Genomic DNA, 19752 nt, shown 5'->3' with positions numbered 1-19752 from the left:
CAAAAATTATCAATGGAAATCAAATGTATCAACCCATGGAGGTCTGGATTTGGAGTCACCCTCAAAATTAAAGTGGAAAACCACACTACAGGCTGATCCAACTTTGATGTAATGTCCTTAAAACAAGTCAAAATGAGGCTCAGTAGTGTGTGTGGCCTCCACGTGCCTGTATGACCTCCCTACAATGCCTGGGCATGCTCCTGATGAGGTGGCGGATGGTCTCCTGAGGGATCTCCTCCCAGACCTGGACTAAAGCATCCGCCAACTCCTGGACAGTCTGTGGTGCAACGTGGCGTTGGTGGATGGAGCGAGACATGATGTCCCAGATGTGCTCAATTGGATTCAGGTCTGGGGAACGGGCGGGCCAGTCCATAGCATAAATGCCTTCCTCTTGCAGGAACTGCTGACACACTCCAGCCACATGAGGTCTAGCATTGTCTTGCATTAGGAGGAAACCAGGGCCAACCGCACCAGCATATGGTCTCACAATGGGTCTGAGGATCTCATCTCGGTACTTAATGGCAGTCAGGCTACCTCTGGCGAGCACATGGAGGGCTGTGCGGCCCCCCAAAGAAATGCCACCCCACACCATGACTGACCCACCGCCAAACCGGTCATGCTGGAGGATGTTGCAGGCAGCAGAACGTTCTCCACGGCGTCTCCAGACTCTGTCACGTCTGTCACATGTGCTCAGTGTGAACCTGCTTTCATCTGTGAAGAGCACAGGGCGCCAGTGGCGAATTTGCCAATCTTGGTGTTCTCTGGCAAATACCCTCATGGAGTCTGTTTCTGACCATTTGAGCAGACACATGGACATTTGTGGCCTGCTGGATGTCATTTTGCAGGGCTCCTAGCAGTGCTCCTCCTGCTCCTCCTTGCACAAAGGCGGAGGTAGTGGTCCTGCTGCTGGGTTGTTGCCCTCCTCCACGTCTCCTGATGTACTGTGCCATCCTGGATGAGCTGCACTACCTGAGCCACTTGTGTGGGTTGTAGACTCCGTCTCATGCTACCACTAGAGTGAAAGCACCGCCAGCATTCAAAAGTGACCAAAACATCAGCCAGGAAGCATAGGAACTGAGAAGTGGTCTGTGGTCACCACAGGCAGAACCACTTCTTTATTGTGGGTGTCTTGCTAATTGCCTATAATTTCCACCTGTTGTCTATTCCATTTGCACAACAGCATGTGAAATTTGTCAATCAGTGTTGCTTCCTAAGTGGACAGTTTGATTTAACAGAAGTGTGATTGACTTGGAGTTACATTGTGTTGTTTAAGTGTTCCCTTTATTTTTTTGAGCAGTGTATTTCTTGGATTCTCTGTATCTTTTTGATATTAATCTATTTTCATAAATACTAAAGGTAAATGCAAAGTCCATCATATCAGCTCATCTACTTTCATTGTGAGATACTGTCAATGACGCATGTAGAGAGGAACAATTCTAATACATTTGCTTATTAGATTATTATTCAGGAAAAAGTGGTCTAAACAAATGATGTTTTTTATCATGTATTGGGACTCCTTTTCATCTTTCTACTGTATATAGTGGTATTCTATTACAAACATAAACACTGACTCAGACACGCATGCACACACACACACACACACACACACACACACACACACACACACAGTTACCCACTGACTCTAGCTCCTTCTGTGTTTCAGCTCGCAGAACCCAGCTATCTCTGCAACTCCGACTCAGACTGTGCAAGAGGGATAATAGAACGTACAGGACATGGTAAAGTCCTGACGGCATGGCAGTGTGGTAGTGTGACAGTCCCACTCACTTACTCAGTGTTTCTCAACCTCTGGTCTGTGGACCAGCGCTGGTTCATGGCACATTGCTGGCCGGTCCTGGCCGGTCCCTGAGATGGTTAACTAATATAGTCAGTTCTACAGTGCTAGTTTTTTTTGTTGAGCAAGTGGTCCCCCAAAGGAGAAAGAATGCTGTCACTTTCTGAGGGAGAGTATTTACAAGGTGCTGTGGTACTGACAAAGCAGCCTCTTATTTCAGCTAATATACAGTAAACTCCGTTAGCATCACAACCCTGGCTAAACACAGAGCCACTAAGATAAACATTTTGACTAGTCAGGAATTTCCCTGCCCAAAGTCATGCATGACGAAAAAGTAAGCTTGATTACAGATCAACAACTTTCCATGTTCTTAGCAACATGGCGCAGGGTGGTTGAGCTCTTTGGCTCATCATTCTATTAAAGTATGTAAACAGAGTCCCCACACACATATTATGCATACATGCACACAACCATTGAGTCACAGACAAATGCAATAGACACAAGCCATAAGCACAGTCAGAGACATAGGCAGGCAGATTATCAGACAAACAGGGAGTAGTAGGAGCAAATCTAATAAGCCTATACAGTAGAATTATAAACCGATATAACGTAGGAAGTTGAAAGGGTTGGCTGTGTAATTTGTAACGGCCCCAATATGTCCATGGTTATATTCAAATCCTTTCAACCTCTCAGAACCACATCAGCTTCAAGGTTTTTCATGCAGAAGGAAATTATATTTATAAGATCAGAGAGATATGGAAGAGATATCTCAGCACTCTCTTTTGCTCACTTAACAGTTTCCCTTGGTATTCTGAATTGAGATACATTTTAGATTTTAAGAAGTAGAGAGAAAAAAAAGTTTGGATAAGTGGAGCATCGAAACAATCATTTCTATTTCTGTGAAGTGGACGCCATTGCATCCTCATCTGTGGGCTCATACTCATGCATACTCCATGTTGAAAAGCTATATCCCTCATGTGTCTTTTCTCCATGTCTATGTCTCGCTGCCCCCCTCCATCCCCCACCCCAAGGACATATGACGGGGAAGTGTGTGGGGAACACAACCAAGACGTGTGAGGTTGTAGCCTGGTGCCCTGTGGAAGATGACCGCGTCATCCCAGAGTATGTAGGATCACTGAAAATGATGTTAACACTTTACATAAAGCCTGTAGCTATAATATTGTATTACTTGTTATAGATTCTATGTACTGAATGGTACTTTGAACTGAACCAAGTGAATTGTACAGTGCTATGAAAAAGTATTTGCCCCCTTTCTAATTTTCTCTACTTTTGCATATTTGTGATACTGAATGTTATCAGATCTTCAACCAAAACCTAATATTAGATAAAGGGAACATAAGTGAACAAATAACACAACAATTACATATTTATTTCATTTATTTCATAAACAAAGTTATGCAACACCCAATTCCCCTGTGTGAAAAAGTAATTGCCCCCTTACACTCAATAACTGGTTGTGCCACCTTTAGCTGCAATGACTCCAACCAAATGCTTCCTGTAGTTGTTGATCAGTCTCTCACGTCGCTGTGGAGGAATTTTGGCCCACTCTTCCATGCAGAACTGCTTTAACTCAGTGACGTGTGGGTTTTCAAGCATGAACTGCTCGTTTCAAGTCCTGCCACAACATCTCAATTGGGATTAGGTCTGGACTTTGACTAGGCCATTCCAAAACTTCCAATTTGTTGCTTTTTAGCAATTTTCATGTAGACTTGATTGTGTGTTTTGGATCATTGTCTTGCTGCATGACCCAGCTGCGCTTCAGCTTCAGCTCACAGACGGATGGTCTGACATTCTCCTGTAGAATTCTCTGATACAGAGCAGAATTCATGGTTCCTTCTATTAAGGCAAGTCGTCCAGGTCCTGAGGCAGCAATATGTAATTGTTGTGTTATTTGTTCACTTATGTTCCCTTTATCTAATATTAGGTTTTGGTTGAAGATCTGATAACATTCAGTATCACAAATATGCAAAAGTAGAGAAAATTAGAAAGGGGGCAAATACTTTTCACAGCACTGTAAGCTATTTCATGAAAGGAAAATGGTCTCCATCCATTTTTTATGATGACCTCTCTGTATGTTTATGTGTGTTTGATGTGTTTATGCTTTGTTTGTCTTCATTTTCTATGTTCTACTGTTTTCCGTGCAGTCCCGCACTCTTGATGTCGGCAGAGAACTACACACTGTTCATCAAAAACTCTGTCACCTTTGCAGCATATGGTGTTAAGAGGTGAGTGACCCCTTTTTGATACTGTGTATATATTTTCATAAACTTCTATTAGTATGAGGAAAGTAACTATGGTCTAGTCTGTTACACTCATAAAAGCATTAAAAAGTTGGTTCTTCTCCTGAGATATTTAATATTTGCACATGATGCAGGTGGTGTCTGTTCTCTCATCCTACATGATCCTGCCTTACAATATACAGCCCAATTACCATAGCAACAACATAAAGACGGTTCTCCCGTTTTGCTCCCCTGAGAGTTGCTGAGGTCAGGAGCTCAGATCAGAGCAGGAGCAGGGCATAACTCTCCTAGGACCACGAGAGGCAAGTGAACATGAGAAGAGCCAGACTCTCTATAGGTTAATATCATATAGGCATTTCCATCAAAAAGGACCATCCTGCATCCCACTGCTGGCTTGCCTCTGAAGCTATTGTATTTTCGATCTTATTTAACCTTTATGTAACTAGGCAAGTCAGTTAAGAACAAATTCTTATTTACAATGACGGCCTACCCAGCTAAGCTGGGTTGGTCCTGGTCAGTCCCTGGATGGGAGACCAGATGCTGCTGGAGGTGATGTTGGAGGGCCAGTAGGAGGCACTCTTTCCTCTGGTTCCAAAATAATATCCCAACGCCCCAGGGCAGTGATTGGGGACATTGCCCTGTGTAAGGTACTGTCTTTCGGATGGGATGTTAAATGGGTGTCCTGACTCTCTGTGGTCACCAAAGATCCCATGGCACTTATTGTAAGAGTAGGGGTGTTAACCCCGGTTTCCTAGATAAATTCCTAATCATCCCCAGCTTTTAATTGGCTCATTCATCCTCCTCTTCCTGTAACTATTCTCCAGGTTGTTGCTGTAAATTAAAATGTGTTGTCAGTCAACTTTCCTGGTAAAATAAGGATTAAAAAATGTGCACAAACATGTGAAGTTCATAGGGGCATATAAAATTGGGTGTCAAATGAAAGCTAAGAGACTATATTTTGGGGATATGAAGGCATAGATACATTTTGGAAAAAGGGTCTTAGAAAACATATACCAGAAAAAAAGCCTTAAAAGGTATCAGAAATACATCAAAACACAATAATGTTGATGTAAAGATTCCTGCCAACTAATATCAACACATATTTCGTTTGGGAGAAATTGTTTACCTTCTGTAAGTTTAAGAAATATTACCCTGTGCCTTGTAATTCCGTTACCGAAATCATAATAGTCACAAACCACAGTTGGGCCACCTGCTACTTTCCTCCCTTCAGCTGGCATACTGTTATGTTCAGCTTATAACTGTTTTATTTCTCTTTCTGTTGTCTGGTGGTCAAACCAAGAGTGTTAAAACAGTCTGAGTCTGGACAACGCCTCCCTCTCTGCCCTTTTCTCTCACTCTCCAGTTAATGTCACCTCTGCCAGCTCTTACTGACACCTACCCATGAGCCCCCTGTAACCAACATCCTCACCCACTGAGCACCGACCAACACTGGACGTCCATGGACGTTGAAAAGTAGTTGAAATTTGGTCAGTCCACCCTGGCCTTGATGTTAATGTCCACAGACGGACCGGACTGGACCAAATCTGAAGCTATCATAGATGTATGTTTCACAAGATTGGATAGTACAATACAGTGAGTAGGCACAGTAGAGTACAGTACGATACAATACAGTACAGTACAGTACAGTAAAGAAAAGTAGAGTATAGTACAGTACAGTAGAGTACAGTATATTGTACTGTACTCTACTGTACTGAACTATACTCTACTTTACTGTACTGAACTCTAATAATATAATAATAATAATAATATGCCATTTAGCTGACGCTTTTATCCAAAGCGACTTACAGTCATGCGTGCATACATTTTTTTTGTGTATGGGTGGTCCCGGGGATCGAACCCACTACCATGGCGTTACAAGCGCCGTGCTCTACCAGCTGAGCTACAGAGGACCACTCTACCAGCTGAGCTACAGAGGACCATACTCTACTGTACTGTACTCTACTGTACTCTACTCTGCTGTGGTGTACTGTACTGCACTCCAATGTTCTCTGCTGTGCTGCGCTGTGATGTCCAAACTTGTGAAACATGAGGAGAATGACATTCATATCCATAATTAGGCATTTCTACGTAGTACAGATCAAGGACCCATGATGTAATTATGTTACCGTAATTCTATTTCCGGGTGTAAATCCACTTTACTTACTGTAGTTCAATAACCAAAATAGATGTATTCAAACTCAAGGTGCCATGTCACAGCTGACACGCCATTCTTTCTGCAGACATCTTTGAATCGTAATTTGGAGCAGATATTTAACAGAGTTTGTGGAAAACGTGGTCACATAAAAACCTGAGGGCGATTTTACCGTAATTCCGTTACAAAAGTTTGCCTCTGCACAGTTCTTCCACTAAATTAGTTTTTGTACATTTTCAGTGTACATTTTTAAAAGTAGTCCTTGTGCATAGAGTTGTATGGTTTGTTAAACTTTGAAATCAATGGTTTTTATTTGGCATACATTTTAAAGTACTGTGGAATAGCCCATACAGAGATGTACACTAGGCTTTCCGCTGAGTTTAGCTTTCTGAAGATACACTACATGGCCAAAACATCTCATTCCAAAATCATGGGCATTAATATGGAGTTGGTCCCCCCTTTGCAATTCTGGGAAGGCTTTCCACTAGATGTTTGAACATTGCTTTGGGGACTTGCTTCCATTCAGCCACAAGAGCATTAGTGAGGTCGGGCACTGATGTTGGGAAATTAGGCATGGCTCGCAGTCGGCGTTCCAATTCATCCTAAAGGTGTATGATGGGGTTGAGGTCAGGGCTCTGTGCAGGCAAGTTCTTCCACACCGACCTCGACAAACCATTTCTGTATGGACCTCGCTTTGTGCATGGTGACCTTCCCCCAAACTGTTGCTACAAAGTTGGAAGGACAGAATCGTCTAGAATGTAATTGTATGCTGTAGTGTTAAGATTTCCCTTCACTGGAACTAAGCGGCCTAGCCCGAACCATGTAAAACAGCCCCAGACCATTATTGACGAACTGACTTGTTGGAAAGGTGTCATCCTATGACAGTGCCATGTTGAAAGTCACTGAGTGCTTCAGTAAGGCCATTCTACTGCCAATGTTTGTCTATGGAGATTGCATGGCTGTGTGCTCGATTTTATACACCTGTCAGCAACAGGTGTGGCTGAAATAGCCGAATCCACTAATTTGAAGGGGTGTCCACATACTTTTGTATATATAGTGTACTGTAAATGATCAGGATAGTAATGGCCTGTTGAAAACACATGCGACACAACCACAGATGAATAATGCTACTTTAGAGATAATGCCCGAGAAGCCAGTGTTTGGAGGATATATTGGCATGGGTGTTGTTAGGCCCTCGACTTCATCTCGGGCCGGCAAACCGTGTCAATATATCCTCGAAACACTGGCTTCGAGGGTATTATCACTTTTATACAACGGGTTCCCAACATATTCAAATAATGACTTACATATTTTAATTAAAAACTTTATTTTGATGAATTTAGTCATACTATTTCATCCTTCCACAAGATATAGTCCCGAAAACAAATCTAGGGTTACTACCCAAGTCTATCGTTCAGTTGCCAGAGACGCGGCCCAGTCGTTAATTTTTTTTGTTCTGTATCTATGCAACGTTGTTATCCCTTGCTTGCTAGTTAGCCAACTACGGTTAACTTACTGTCATGTCTAAGAATAACAATAAAGTAGCTGCATTTGCATTTGTTTAAGCTGTTTTCTAGTGACAATTTACAGTATTTGGATACATACATAACAATGAGCTAATGATTTCACCTGGCATTGAAAATGCGCTCTCTCATCAGGACACTGTTGTTCAGAGGAGCTAGCCAACAATAAAGCTAACGCAATCACTTCAAACTGAAGCTGGAAAGACTGCAAACTAGCTGCACTCATTTAGTTTTACCTGTTTTCTATTGAGATTTCTTTGTATATATCCATAAAAATGCTGGGTCATGATTTTGACTGCCTGAGAAACGCTGCCTGCCTGTCTGTCTCATCCCGACTCCCGACATGTTCATTACTATGGGACAGCAGAGATTGAATTACAATACTGAAACAATGTTGCAGAGTCAGAGAGTCAGACAGCAAGGTTTATACAAATCTCCGCTATTGAAAACCAATTGCTAGTCTAAAAGAAATGGGAGATAATGTCTAGATGCTTTTTACAGTGGAGATCAAGTTTATAAATTCTCTGACTGGGCTGATGAGACAGTGGATTTCGCAGTGAGTTGGAACAGAGTAAATAGGCATTTCAACGTCATAGCTTTAGCGGGTGGTAACTTGTGGTACAGACGCCTGCTGGAATGTGGTTTTAACCAATCAGCGTCAAGGATTAGACTCACCCCGTTGTATAAATGTATTACATCACACATATATTGTGTATGTAATGCATTGAATATGGATGACGATGGTATGTGACAGCTAATGCATAAGTAGTGATAGGAGTTATATAATTTGGAGGCGAAAGAAACGCACACCTGTTTAGGCGAGGTGCTGGCTTACGGAGTAGAACACTTGAAAAAGAAAAGGAGAGTCTCACACTCTAGGAGCTCAGATGCAATAATTTAATAACCTAATAACCAACGTTTCGACAGACAAGCTGTCTTCATCAGGGTATAATGACAAACACTGCGGGTCACTAGTTTATATAGTGTCGAAGGACACTATTAGGTTATAAAATTATTGCATCTGAGCTCCTAGAGTGTGAGGCTCTCCTTTTCTTTTCCCGGAGTTATATAATTACCAGATCCATTAATGCTTAGGCAAGTAGTATCCCAAATGTGATATTGATTCAAATATCTATGTAGTTAAATAACCAGTACAGTAAGATATAAACTTGCCATCTTTTTAACAATGATCTCTTCCCCATTCCCTTCCCAGGAGTAACCTCGTAGAAGGTATCGACAATCAGTACATCAAGAGTTGTGTGTATGACCCGAAGACGTCCCCACTGTGTCCCATTTTCAGACTGGGTGACTTGGTACAGATGTCTGGCTTCAACTTCTCCACCATAGCCAGAGTGGTGAGCAATATGTTCTTATATTTATGAGTGAAGGAGGTTTACAAGTACCTGTCAATCCGTGGATGGCTGTGTGTTCGGTGTTGGTGATCGTGGTGTTGGTGTTTATTGTGGAGACATTGATCGATGGTGGTGTTATTAGTAACGAGGTATGCTCTGACGAAGGTCATTACCGAGGGAAAGATTAGTAAAAACACAGAAATTACTTCTGATTTAAGTGTCTGGAGACTCCTTTTTCACTTTGGTGTTATTGGTACCTCAATTGATTGGCAATGTTGATGGTATGGTACTGTGTTGTTTGGGGTTAGTTGTACCCTCATTGACTGGATGTATTGTATTGATTGTTATGTGACAGGGCGGGGCTATTGGTATCGTCATTGACTGGACCTGTAACCTGGACTATGACCAGTCAGAGTGTAAACCGATCTACTCCTTCCACGGTCTCTATGGAAATCCCAAAGAGACAGACATGGCTAGAACATCTGTTGGATACAACTTCCGGTAAATAAAACATCTGTGGCCTGTGCGGTCTTGTGGTTAGTGCAGCACAACTGTATACCATATTCGGCGTGGGTTTGAATCATACTCACTGCCTTTCTGACTCGCAATCTCTCCTACATTTCCTGTCTCATCTTCACAGTCCTATCTCAATAAATCATAAAAAAAACATCTGCAACAATACTGAAGTATTTATTGACCATTCTGGTAAGGGCCCCTTTCTTATTGTAAATCGAAAAGCCTGCTCTGAATTTTGAATAAGTGAAAGAAAACACTTAGAAAGGGGTCTTGTTAGCCATGCGACTAAGAAGAGTACGCAGTATACGACTAAGAAGAGTACACTGTATTCATTATACAGCGTACTCTTAGTTGCATGGCTAGGGTCATGTAGAAGGCAGAAGAGAGAGACATACAGATCTGATTAAAGCATAAGCCTAGAGGCTGAAAAGTTTGTTTACATTTTGTGCTTTAGGTATGCAAAGCATTATATGGAGGACAAACAGGATAAAAGAACACTTCTGAAAGTGTTTGGGATTCGATTTGACATCATTGTTCGTTCAGTGGTAAGTTCATGAAGTTCATGATTGCTATCCTTGTAATGTTCCAGCCAGTGTTTCTGAATTCCTCCCTTGCAACGGTAGATGAAAACGATGAAAATTGTTGTTCGTATTGTTATTTCCCAGGCCAGAAAATTTGATATCATTCCAACACTAACAGCTATAGGCTCTGGCGTTGGAATCTTTGGAGTGGTGAGTCTTGCAATACTACACATCCTATCTGATAATTCAAAGCATACAGAATCTCAAGTAGCCTACTGTATATCTCTTAAACAGCTTGTATCGTGTAGACTAAACAAATATATTTGACTATTAAATCATGTGACAGAGGTAGTTATGATCACATAATTAAATGTACACTGAGTGTACAAAACATTAGGAACACCTTCCTATTGTTGAGTTGCATCCCCATTTGCCTTCAGAACAGCCTCAATTCGCCGTCTGAACGGCACACATACACAATCCATGTCTCAATTGTCTCAAGGCATAACATTATTATTTAACCTGTCTTCTCCCCTTCATCAACACTGATTGAAGTGCATTTAATAAGGGATCATAGCTTTCACCTGGTCATTCTATGTAATGGAAAGAGCAGGTGTTCCTAATGTTTTGTACACTCAGTGTATATTGTATCTCTATGGTTATGATGCTAATAATTGTGTTGTGTTTCCGAAGGCGACTGTAGTATGTGATCTGATCCTTCTGTATCTGCTACCAAAGAGGGAGTACTACAACAACATGAAATTCAAGGTCACAGAAACAGTAGAGCAGGTGAGTTTGCGTTTCTAACTATTGTGCAACGTTGATCCTCAGTCATTCAGTTTAAACACAAGATGGCAGCATAGATGCATTCTATAAATAGTTGTATAGAAAACTAGGCAGACAGACCCTCAACAGTATACATAGTAATTTACCCAACAGTTCATGTGTTTTCTCTAAGAAATACATGGTGTAATTGTCTCCTTCTTTGGGAAGGCTACTAGGTCCCACTTTACTTGCATAGTCCCTAAGAGATTATCTGTACATGCTCAAACTATCAGCAAACTATGGGAGAATCTCAATTGGATTGGCTCGATTACTTGCGTCCTCTCCTCCGTGGAAACAAATGTGCTTGTATAATATGAGGCTCTCTTTCTCCACTAGCGTGTCATCAGGCAAATAATGTTTACAGAGGAGAAATCGTTCTTCAATTGTGGTGGCATTTGCATCCGTCTCCTTTTTGTGGCCATCTGTGGCCTCCATTTAAGAAAATCCTCAATTACCAAAAATGTGTCATTGCTGCATTGCTGACGACAATTTTTGTCCGCTCATACAGGAGTTATAAAGGCGCTCATACAGGAGTTATAAAGGCCGTGTGCACAAATGTTGTAAAAAAGATATAATAATTGTAAAAAAATAATAAAAAATGGTTTATTTACTTTTGTTTTTAATTCAGATTTATCAGGGGGTGCTGCAGCACCCTCAGCACCCCTACTTCCCTCGGTTAAGAATTGGTGTAACCATCATTGGTGTTACTTCACCTACTGGTGGCACAATGTCATCATAATGGTAAACCATATTTAAAGTAATTTAGCTGCCATATTAGATGATTTAGAATCTAAAATAAATTATCCAAAATGCCATGCCCAAATGCCACCGCAATTCAAGAACGACCAATGTGTATGGTGGTAAAATGAAATGTAATGAGTTGTGATAGACATTCTATAGATAAAAAGATATGCTGATATACAGTGTAGACATTGTTAATGTTGTAAATGGCTATTGTACCTGGAAGCGGCTGATTTTTTATGTAATATCTACATAGGCGTACAGAGGCCCATTATCAGCAACCATCAGTCCTGTGTTCCAATGGCACGTTGTGTTTGCTAATCCAAGTTTATCATTTTAAAAGGCTAATTGATCATTAGAAAACCATTTTGCAATTATGTTAGCACAGCTGAAAACTGTTGTGCTGATTAAAGAAGCAATAAAACGGGCCTTCTTGAGACTAGTTGAGTATCTGGAGCATCAGCAATTGTGGGTTCGATTACAGGCTCAAAATGGCCAGAAACAAATAACTTCCTTCTGAAACTCGTCAGTCTATTCTTGTTCTGAGAAATGAAGGCTATTCCACGTGAGAAATTGCCAAGAAACTGAAGATCTTGTACAACGCTGTATACTACTCCCTAACCAGAATAGAAAGAGTGGGAGGCCCTGGTGCACAACTGAGCAAGAGGACAAATACATTAGAGTGTTTAGTTTGAGAAACAGACGCCTCACAGGTCCTCAACTGGCAGCTTCATTAAATAGCACCCGCAAAACACCAGTCTCAACATCAACAGTGAAGAGGCGACTCCGAGATGCTGACCTTCTAGGCAGAGTTGCAAAGAAAAATCCATATCTCAGACTGGCCAATAAAAAGAAAAGATTAAGAAGGGCAGTCTGAGATATGGCTTTTTCTTTGCAACTCTGCCTAGGAGATCAGCATCCCGGAGTCGCCTCTTCACTGTGTGGTATTGTTGTTGTGACATTAATTGCCATTGCCTTGCACGCCGAAGGGCTCATACTTCTCCTTCATCCGGCAATAAACATGTCAATTTAAGTTTATTTACCCGAGTGCTGTCCTATTTCTGTTTTTTGGATTATACACACACACACACACACACACACACACACACACACACACACACACACACACGAGGATCCAGCACCCAATTTAAGTTTATATAAGGTGGAGGCGAGCACATTGTTTATCTTGTCATATTGTATGATGGCCTAAACCGTGTGCAATTGGCAGCTAAAGGATTTAGAGCAGAATGCAGAGAGAGGCCTATATACCAATGCAAGTAACTTCTACTGGCAACTAGATAGAAATAGCCTACAAAAGTCAACATATAAAAACATTGCAATATCCTGATAAAAATAAAGAACTAAAGAAAAATCACATTCATCTCTCTACTCCGACTGTCTGCAATGAACTTGAAACATTGTATCAACTAGGCCCTCAGTTTCCATGCTAGTGAGCTCCGGACAGATAATGGATAAGAAGTAACCAGATATTTTATGACATTTCCACTGGATCAGAGAATAACATTTTTCCCCTTTCACGCCGAGGCTCGGTGGTTATCGAAAGGGAGAGAGCGGGAAAGACCTGTTCTCCGATTAGCACCTGTCTTCATACTTGATGCTAAAGCAGCACACCCTCTTTTTGACATTTTGAGTAGTGAGTCACTGTTGGAAGTAGTCGACCTCTATCCCTTCCTGTGGGGCGTCATTATCTCAAGTGGTTTCCTGTCCTTAGTCTGCACAAATTGTTAAGAAAATCCTAGTATGTGTCCGTCATTTCCTTTCACTAATCCTGTGTTTATAGCTGAGTGCACAGGAGAGGAAAGGAGACAAGAGAAGAGGAGGCCACAGAGATAACAACTGTAGTAGTGAGGTGTGACTGTACCTTGTCGAAGAGGGGCTGGTAGAGGCCAGCGTACCTCCTCTCCAGCTCGTGGACTTCCTCATAGAACTTTGCCTCTATGTGGGCACATTGCACCTGTAGCCTCTTCAGGGCGTAGACTTGCCTCTTCACAGCCTTGGGGAGCAGGCTGGGGAAGAGCGGGACAGGCATTATCATGCACACACATCACAAAATGGTGTCCCTATTCAATATAAAACTCAGCCTGCGTCCCAATTCTTGATCCTTTCTCCAAAGTCTGCAATTATGCACTTATCCCCATAAATGTAAAAGCATTGGATAACGGTAATCATGGGCTAAAGAGGGAACCGTAATCAGTTCTTTCATTTTAAATCCATGTAGCAAAGTGAACAAGAGCACACTTCAGGAGAATTGGGACATAGGGTTTCCAAGATGAGTCCTAAACCTTGTTCTTCCTGTGCAGGCAGACAGTGTTGCAGGCCCAGTGCAGATTGAGTGAAAATACAACATTCCGGAATCCAGAGGCATGCGCGTCTGAAATAAGTATAGTAGCATGAATCTATGAGGGCAATTCCGTGGGAAAGTCAATCTGAGCATGGAAAATAAAGTTAGTCATTTGCAAATGAAACCACTTCATAATTATCTTTGAGGTCTAAATGTTGGATTGCAGGCTTTATTTGACCAGTTAAAATAGAAAATTGCATGAATTTAGGCCGTTACAGAGTATGAGGCCAGGCGCCGTATCAACAAAGTCTCTCAGAGAAGAAAATTGGTTGTAAGTACTGAGAATAGACATTTTCCTATTATTCTTAGGGGTAAAAATCAAAAGCTATGCATGAAGCCTCTTTAGTCATACGAGTCCTACCTAGTCAACAGATATTTAGGAGACCTCATGAGCTGTCCTAACCAGTTAAGCGTTGCCAGCAGGTGTCTTGATAATCCTTTTTTTTTTAAGGCAGCGAGTCAGCGGTTTCTGCGCCATACAGCCAATTAATTGCTTTGGAGATGTTGAAATACTTTATTTCTGAGGCAATGATCAATCCATAAATAAAACTATTTAAGAGGCCTACCTTCAAACTCAGTGCGTCTTTGCTTGACATCATGGGAAAATCAAAATAAATCAGCCAAGACCTCAGAAAAGACATTGTAGACCTCCACAAGTCTGGTTCATCCTTGGGAGCAATTTCCAAACGCCTGAATGTACCACATTCATCTGTACAAACAATAGTACGCAAGTATAAACCCCATGGGACCACACAGCTGTCATACCGCTCAGGAAGGAGACGCATTCTGTCTCCTAGAGATGAACGCACTTTGGTGCGAAAAGTGCAAATCAATCCCAGAACAACAGCAAAGGACCTTGTGAAAGATGCTGCAGGAAACAGGTACAAAAGTATCTATATCCACAGTAAAACAAGTCCTATATCGACATAACCTGAAAGGCCGCTCAGCAAGGAAGAAGCCACTGCTCCAAAACCGCCATTAAAAAGCCAGACTACGGTTTGCAACTGCACATGGGGACAAAGATTGTACTCTTTGGAGAAATGTCCTCTGGTCTGATGAAACAAAAATAGAACTGTTTGGCCATAATGACCATCGTTATGTTTGGAGGAAAAAGGGGGACGCTTGCAAGCCGAAGAACACCATCCCAACCGTGAAGCACGGGGTGGCAGCATCATGCTGTGGGGGTGCTTTGCTGCAGGAGGGACTGGTGCACTTTGCTGCAGGAGGGACTGGCATCGTAAGGAAGGAAAATTATGTGGATATATTGAAGCAACATCAACAATAAATAATTCTCTCTACTATTATTCTGACATTTCACATTCTTAAAATAAAGTGGTGATCCTAACTGACCTAAGACAGGGAATATTTACTAGGATTAAATGTCAGGAATTGTGAAAAACTGGGTTTAAATGTATTTGGCTAAGGTGTATGTAAACTTCCGACTTCAACTGTAAACACAAACTCACTTCCTTGACAACCTTCTTCACAACAGCTCTACTCTGCGAAGTGCAATAATTATGAATGCCCTGACTTCTGCAGATGCCGTATCCCCGTAACTGCTGTACGGCCAATGCAGACATCGGATTGATCATACAGCGCCTTTTGATAGGGAGTTGATAGGGAGATTCTCAATAGGGAAAAAGTTTATCCTCTCCTCGACTGCTCCGTCCTCCTCTCCTCCGTGACCCAGAAACCGATAAGTGGTCGCCATATGTGTCACGGTTTCGGCCGAGGCTGCTCCTTCTCCTTGTTCGGGCAGGCTTCGGCGGTCGTCGTCCCCGGAGTACTAGCTGCCATCGTTCGATGTTTCATGTTTGTTTGGTTTTGTCTGTTTGTACACCTGTCCCTTGTTAGTGTTTGATTTTGTTTCCTATTTAGTTATCGTGTGTTGGGTCAGGTGTTATGTGTGATTGTTTTTTGTCAAGCTGTTGCTCTCTGTATTTACTCTCGTGTTTTGTTGTTTTTCGAGAGTCCGCACTGTGTGCGCTATCGTCGTTTTACGCACTGTGTTTATTGTGCGTAATTTGTATTTTGCCTCCCAGTTGGGTTGGCTGTTCGCCTGTTTGGTGCTGCTTTCGTTTACTAAAGTCTGTTCACGAACGCCCGTGTTTCCTGCGCTTGATTTCCACACCGCATCTACACTCAGCTACTGACAATATGTATCAAATCAAAGTTTATTCGTCATATGCACAGGATACAGCAGGTGTAAACGGTACAATTAAATGCTTTTGCAGGAGAGTGTGATTTTGTTAATAGGTGAACGAAGCAATTTGCTCCTCTCCTCGATTGCCTTCTACACGGCGAAGGATACTCAGGTGTAACCTAACTCAGGTGTTACCTACCGCGGGAGCAAGCATAAATTGGCTTTCAGGGTTAGTGTTAAGGTTGAGGCTAAGGTTAGGGCTAGGGTTAGAGTTAGTGTTGAGCTGTGATATGGCCATTAATCTAAGGTTGGAGTTAGGATTAGTGGATAGTTATTTGAATATTTTGTTGACAATTGAACATCTATAAAGCATCTATTGGGGACTATTCAAATAACGTGTTATCCAAATCAGTGTTTATTTCCATCCCAGTTTGAAGTAACAGCATGCATGTGGACAGATTCAAACTCCTACTGTCACTCTGTAGTTAAAGTCTAAAGAAGCTGTCCCTAGATAGATATCCCTTCAGATGGTTACCAAGCAACACAGACAGATGATGTTCTGTTCTGACAGAAGTAGAGAAAATGGAGGGCAGATCTTAACCTGCTGTCCTCCTCTTCTCCTACCACTACTCCTACTCAGCTATTTTCTTTAAAGACGCTAAATGAGACCGGAAGACCATTGGTTTTTTTATTGCAGTGCGACAACCTGAAGCTGGGTATAAACACATTCATCTATTACATCCCCGACGTCTATGCAGGACCACAAGTCTCAGCCAATATAATCCTACAAAATAAAGTGAGTGCTTGTAGTGAAAAATTAAGTTAGCTTTCTCTTGGGGCGAGGTTGCTGGTGCATGTTGTGTTCTAACCCTAACCAATTGAGGGTTTTTAGGTTTTTTATGCTCTTTGCACTGTTTTAATTTCGATTCGTTGTTATGTTTTATGTTGTGTTGTGTTTTGTCTAATGTATGTGTAACTACTGTATATGTATGCTGCTTTTTTGGCCAGGGTTTACTTGAAAAAGAGACTTACATCTCAATGTGACTTCTCTGGTTAAATAAAGGTTACAAAAAAAGTGTTTAAAATGGAATATTACTTACCATAATCTTAATTTAAGACACTTATATTCAACCCTCACATAAAGTAAATATTTTTTAAATATATCTTTGATATATTATATACTTTGTCTGGTTTCTCTTGAGAGTTTTGGGTTTTAAACAAGGGAAACAGGAACTAGTCAGATACAAATGGATCCATCTAAGTCTGAGTCTGTCTTTCAGGAACCTTTAGATGAGTTCAAGTCAGAAAAAGAAGTATCCATGGTAAGCACATTGTGTGTGTGTGTGTGTGTTTATCTGTGTGTGCACGTGCGCACATGCATGCGTGTTTGTGTGTGTGTGTGTATACAACATTTTGATCACCTTAAACTGTAAATGTTTGTGGTTAAAGCGAGTGAAAGACCAAAAGATATTGTGCTGTAGCATATAATTGATGTCTGCTTGGCCACACAGAAACATTCAGATGAGGTGCAAGTGCATCATGAGGCCCCGTGACTTACTGTAGTCAGTCTGAGGTTTGTGTTGACTGGTGTGGGTCCTTTGGTTTCTGTTGGAAAACTTTACAAAATCCCTCCTCCTTCCCTCCCTTCCTTAAAGGAATAATCCACTCAAAAACTATATTTTGCTATTTTTCTGTCATTAGTCCACTGTTGACATGGTCCCAAAAATGTTTGCATGTCAGCAGTCAAGCTTTCAAGCTATAGCACTTTTAAGAAGCAAAGTGTAGCATGCCACATCATCATGATGATACTTTTTGCATCATGTAATGCATTTTGCATGATGTGGCATGCTATACTTTGCTTTTTGAAAGTCATTTATCTTGAAAACTGACATGCTAAACATTTTGGGACTGTATCAACAGCTCACTAGGCACAAACTGGTTGAATCAATGTTGTTTCAACATCATTTGTCAACGTATTATGACGTGGAATCTACGTGGAAAATACATTGGATTTGGAAAAAGTTATTAACTGTTGTTGCGTCGTGTCTAAGAACAGCCCTTAGCCGTGATATATTGGCCATATACCACACCCCCCTGGGCCTTATTGCTTAAATATAGCATTCGTAAAGTCATCAACAGCTATTGATTCAATTCAAACCAGAATTCAACTACAAATAGACAATACAATAGGCCTAGGGTTTCAAGTTCTGGTTTAATAAAATATAGTGGATAGTTCCATCTTTGCCACAATTCCAGTTCGTCTACAAATTAATAATTGATATGTTGGATTCACGTCTCCATCTCAACCAAAAACAAAAGTTAAAGAATGGGATTAAGCCAGTGGCTCAGATGGAACTATCCAAGCAGTATATATATATATCTCCTTTAAATGTTATTTGGTTGTGTTGTCAACCAAACACAATTCAATATTACTTTTGTAATACAGTTAATAGGCTAAAGTTAGAGCTATCTTACAACCTTAAAATGAGTAACACATCCACATCCATCATCAACCATCTCCCTGACCACCTTCCTCTGATCAAGCCATGAACTGTCCCTCTCCATCTTTGAAGGATGCATGCACTCAAAGACTTGGCCTCTATTGGTTGACCTAACTATAGTTAGGCTACTCATGATTATGTATTGCTTGTTTGTTTTTTGCGTTTGAAGTGCTTTAAGATTGTTATGAAAAGCACTATAGAAATGTAATGTATTATTATTATTAAGACCACATTTTGAGGTTACTGTAACTATACATTTCTTCTTATGTAATTATATAAAGCGTGCATGTTCAAGATAGCATGCATAGGTTGTCATAGGTCTGTGGAGATCTTCACAATTGGTGTAATAATGTCACGGTTTCGGCCGAGGCTGCTCCTCCCCCTGGTTCGGGCAGGCTTCGGCGGTCGTCGTCCCCGGAGTACTAGCTGCCACCGATCGATGTTTCATGTTCGTTTGGTTTTGTCTTTATGTTGTACACCTGTGTCTTGTTAGTCCTCGTTAGTGTCCTATTTAGTTCTCGTTGGTTGTGTTTGTCTTTGTGTGTGATTGCTCTTCTGTTTTCATGTTGGAGCTAATTACTTCCATCCAGTGTTTTTGGAGAGGGTTTTCGCACATGTTAGTGCGCCGTTTGTTTGACGCCTGTGTGCGCCGTGATTTCGCCTTCGGGCTTATTGTGCTTATTTTCTACGTGATTATTGCACTAAAGTCTTTTGGACTGAGCTTCTGCGTCCTGCGCTTGATTCATGCACCACACCCACCTTCAGCACCCCTTGACAGAATCACACTCCTGAATGGAATCAGCAGGATCTGCAGTTACGCCTGAGTCGCTCGAGGAGCATGTCCGCGGCCAAGATGACCAGATACGACAACTGGGGACCGCTCTACAGGACGTCATCAACACCTTGCACCGATGGGAGGCCAGCGGGGTACCCACGCCTCCACCTACCCTGCCAACCCCATCGGCCGGTCCACCAGTCCCAGGTCCGGAACCCAGGGGGATTCGGCTCTCGCTCCCGAGGGCGTATGACGGAACAGCTGCCGGGTGTCAGGGGTTCCTCCTGC

The 19752-nt window shown here is 41.7% G+C and overlaps 1 protein-coding gene across 1 annotated transcript in view; it reads left to right on the top strand.

The window, feature by feature from the left end:
* Positions 1–17741, top strand: part of LOC311136392 (P2X purinoceptor 1-like) — a gene marked incomplete at its 3' end in the record, with an annotated part of 40680 nt that extends 22939 nt beyond the window's left edge. The window contains exons 3-12 of the mRNA XM_084170489.1: positions 1664–1736; positions 2824–2914; positions 3958–4038; positions 8942–9083; positions 9436–9581; positions 10051–10141; positions 10262–10327; positions 10811–10906; positions 17469–17510; positions 17700–17741. Coding sequence (XP_084026615.1) covers positions 1664–1736; positions 2824–2914; positions 3958–4038; positions 8942–9083; positions 9436–9581; positions 10051–10141; positions 10262–10327; positions 10811–10906; positions 17469–17510; positions 17700–17741 — 870 coding nt within the window. The remainder of the gene's footprint in view (positions 1–1663; positions 1737–2823; positions 2915–3957; positions 4039–8941; positions 9084–9435; positions 9582–10050; positions 10142–10261; positions 10328–10810; positions 10907–17468; positions 17511–17699) is intronic.
* Between the last annotated feature and the right edge of the window lie 2011 nt (positions 17742–19752).

Source organism: Coregonus lavaretus (genome assembly GCF_964263955.1).
Source record: "Coregonus lavaretus genome assembly, chromosome: 10".
Classification (NCBI taxonomy): domain Eukaryota; kingdom Metazoa; phylum Chordata; class Actinopteri; order Salmoniformes; family Salmonidae; genus Coregonus; species Coregonus lavaretus.
Note: the sequence above shows the minus strand (reverse complement) of the source record. Positions and strands in the feature narration are given on the sequence as shown.